The sequence below is a fragment of the Cystoisospora suis genome (genome assembly GCF_002600585.1).
Source record: "Cystoisospora suis strain Wien I chromosome Unknown contig_7485, whole genome shotgun sequence".
Classification (NCBI taxonomy): Eukaryota; Apicomplexa; class Conoidasida; order Eucoccidiorida; family Sarcocystidae; genus Cystoisospora; species Cystoisospora suis.
This window is the reverse complement of record NW_027160270.1, coordinates 630-3,218: the sequence shown is the minus strand read 5'-3', so window position 1 is coordinate 3,218 and position 2,589 is coordinate 630. Positions and strand designations below refer to the sequence as shown.

General features: G+C 46.0%; 1 protein-coding gene across 1 annotated transcript in view; it reads left to right on the top strand.

Annotated features, from left to right (window-relative positions):
• Window positions 1-2,589, top strand: part of CSUI_010455 (uncharacterized protein) — a gene marked incomplete at its 5' end in the record, with an annotated part of 3,217 nt that continues 628 nt past the window's right edge. Inside the window, one exon of the mRNA XM_068070558.1 lies at window positions 1-2,589. This exon is cut by the window's right edge and continues 628 nt beyond it. Coding sequence (XP_067917466.1) covers window positions 1-2,589 — 2,589 coding nt within the window.

Sequence of the window (2,589 nt, the reverse complement as noted above, 5' to 3'; positions counted from 1 at the left end):
CCTTTCTTCTTCTTCTTCTTCCTCTTCAGCTTCCTTTTCCTACGATGGAGTAGAGGACAGAGAAAGAAGAAGAGACGGGGGTGAGAGAAAGACTGAAGAGGGAGATGTCTTGCTTGAGAGAGAAGAAGAAGAGAGGAGAATCGAGGAAGATGAGAGAAGAGAGAAGAGCCGATACGGGAGTTTCTCTTCATTAAGAAGAGGTCAAGGAGAAAGAGAAAGAAAGGCGAAAGAAGAAGAGAAGAAAAGGCTTCACGAGCTGTATTCTGACCCTTCTCAAGGTGTATTTACACCTCTAGCGAACCAGACCTTTCCTATTGCTGTCCCTCCTTACCATCTCTTTTCGCTCCCTCTTCACTTGCCTCGAAGAGAAGGGAGAGAAGAAGAGAAACGAAAGAATGGAGAAGAGGTAGAGAAGATCAAGAAAGATGAAGAGCCAGATGAGAAGGAGGAGAAGAAGGAGAACATGAAGAAGAAGGAGCAAGACATCTCAGGAACGGGTGAAGAAGAAGAAGAAGGAGGAGAGGAACACGAGGTCGATGGAGATGCTGTCTTATCTATAGACAAGATGAAGAAAGATCAAGAAGTTAAACAGGTGGGAGATCACGGGGGAGGAAAGAAAGAGAAGGGAAGAAGAGAACGAAGAGGAGAAGAAGAAGAAAGGAGAGGGAGGGATATGTTTGGGCCCTTCTTTGTGAGAGTACGGGGACTGATCGATCCGCGTGACGTTCCTTCTCAAATCAAAGCAGTTCAGGAGAATAGATTCTTTGCTTCTTCAAGTGGTAATGCTTTCTCTCCTTCGTCTTTTTCTTCTTCTTTGGAAGCGATAGGAAAGAAAGAGAAAGGACGGATCAAGCAAGTGCAAGGAGAGAAGAAGGAGGCAGCCGGGGAGAAGGGGAGCGAGAAGAAGAAGCAGAAGGAGATAGGAGAAGACGGTTCTGCAGTTGCCACCTCCGGGCTGGGGGAGTTGCCGAGAAAGAAGAAAGATGAAGATGAAGAAGAAGGAGAGAGGAATGGAGAAAGGAAGGAGACAGGTTTGTTGAATGATCAAGAAGGAGAAAAAGAGGAAAGAAAAGCTACTAAAGAGAAGGACAAGAAGAATGAAAGTGATACAAATCTCTCAAAAGATTCTCATGCAATGTCCTCTTCTTCTCCTCTTCTTACGCTCTCCACCACTTCTCCATCCCTTTCTTCTTCTTCTTCCTCTTCTTCTTCTTCTTCACCCGGGAGTACGACCCCAACCTCTCCCGCATCGTCTTCGTCGCATCCTTCTCTTTCAGCAGGCCAGTCATTCTCTCCTGTGTGGCTCGCGTCTCATTCTGTCTTTCCTTCTTCTTCTTCTTCTTCGCTTTTCTCTTCATTTGTTAACGAGGGGAGAAGCTGGGAAGCGGAGAAGCCTCTACATACCGCTCAGAAGGAATTCGAAACCGCATGCATTGCTTTATATCTCCTTCCTTCTTCTACTTCTCTTTCTAAAGCCGCCTTATCGTCTTCTTCTCCGTCTTCATCTTCTCTTCTTCATACGTCATCCCTCTTCTCAGATAAGAAAGAAGCAAAGAGAAATCCTTCTACAGAGCTCGTTACTTCAGTGTCGCAAGAAGACGATGAGAGAGAGATTCGAACGAGAGATCAAGGGGAATCTCCAAGAGAGCTACGAGCGGATGATATTGTCGGTTCAAACACGACAGAGATAGAAGTCTCTCGAGAAGGAAAGACGTCTCCTTTTTCGGGAGATGAATCTTCAAGAGATCATTTTCTTCTTCCTACTTCGTGTGAGGAAGCTTTTGCCTGGTATGATCGACAACAGAAAGAGAAAGAGGCGGGGGAAGAAGAGAAAAAAAGTAGACATGGGAAGGTAGACACAGCTAGCCACCCATCATCACCCATGTCTACTTTTTCTTCGTCACCCCTGTCTACAAACCATACGTCTCCCTCTAATTCTTCTTCATCTTCGTCAGGTCTCTCTTCTCCTTCTGTCTCAGCTCTCCTCGATACCTCTGCGAGTCTCCCCACACATGCACTCAATTCTTCTTCTTCTTCCAGAAGTGTATCATCCGTCAGTTGGAGAGAAGGAGAAGCTCCCGTTTTCTGTGGCCCTTTAGTGCATGCAAGCAGCATGCGTCAATACCTTTCCTTTCTTCTTCCGGAGAAGCTTGTTTTCTCTATTCTCTCAACATATACTATTACCATTCACTCGGAATCTTCGACTACTCCTCCTTTGAGCTCTTCTTCTTCTCAGCGAAATTACTATAGTCAGCCTTGGAGTCCGTCTTCATTAGATGTCCCTCAAACTCCTCCAGACCATCCCCCACCCCTAGGAGAAGAAGCAAAGAGCCCTCCCCTTCCTGTCTCTTCTTCTTCTCTCACTCTTCCTGCAGCCCAGTCAACCTTACACGGGAGTGCCTCGGAAGGTCAAAGGGAGAAACAACTCTCTTCTTCTTCTCCTTCCACATCACCTTCTTCTTCTTCTTTTCCATTGCCTTCTTCTTCTTCTATGTCTTCGAATGAGGTGGAGGATAGAAGTAGGAAGATAGGAGAAAAGAATCGCGTTTCTGATGGCGCTTCTACGAAGAGCACAAGAGATTCTTCTTC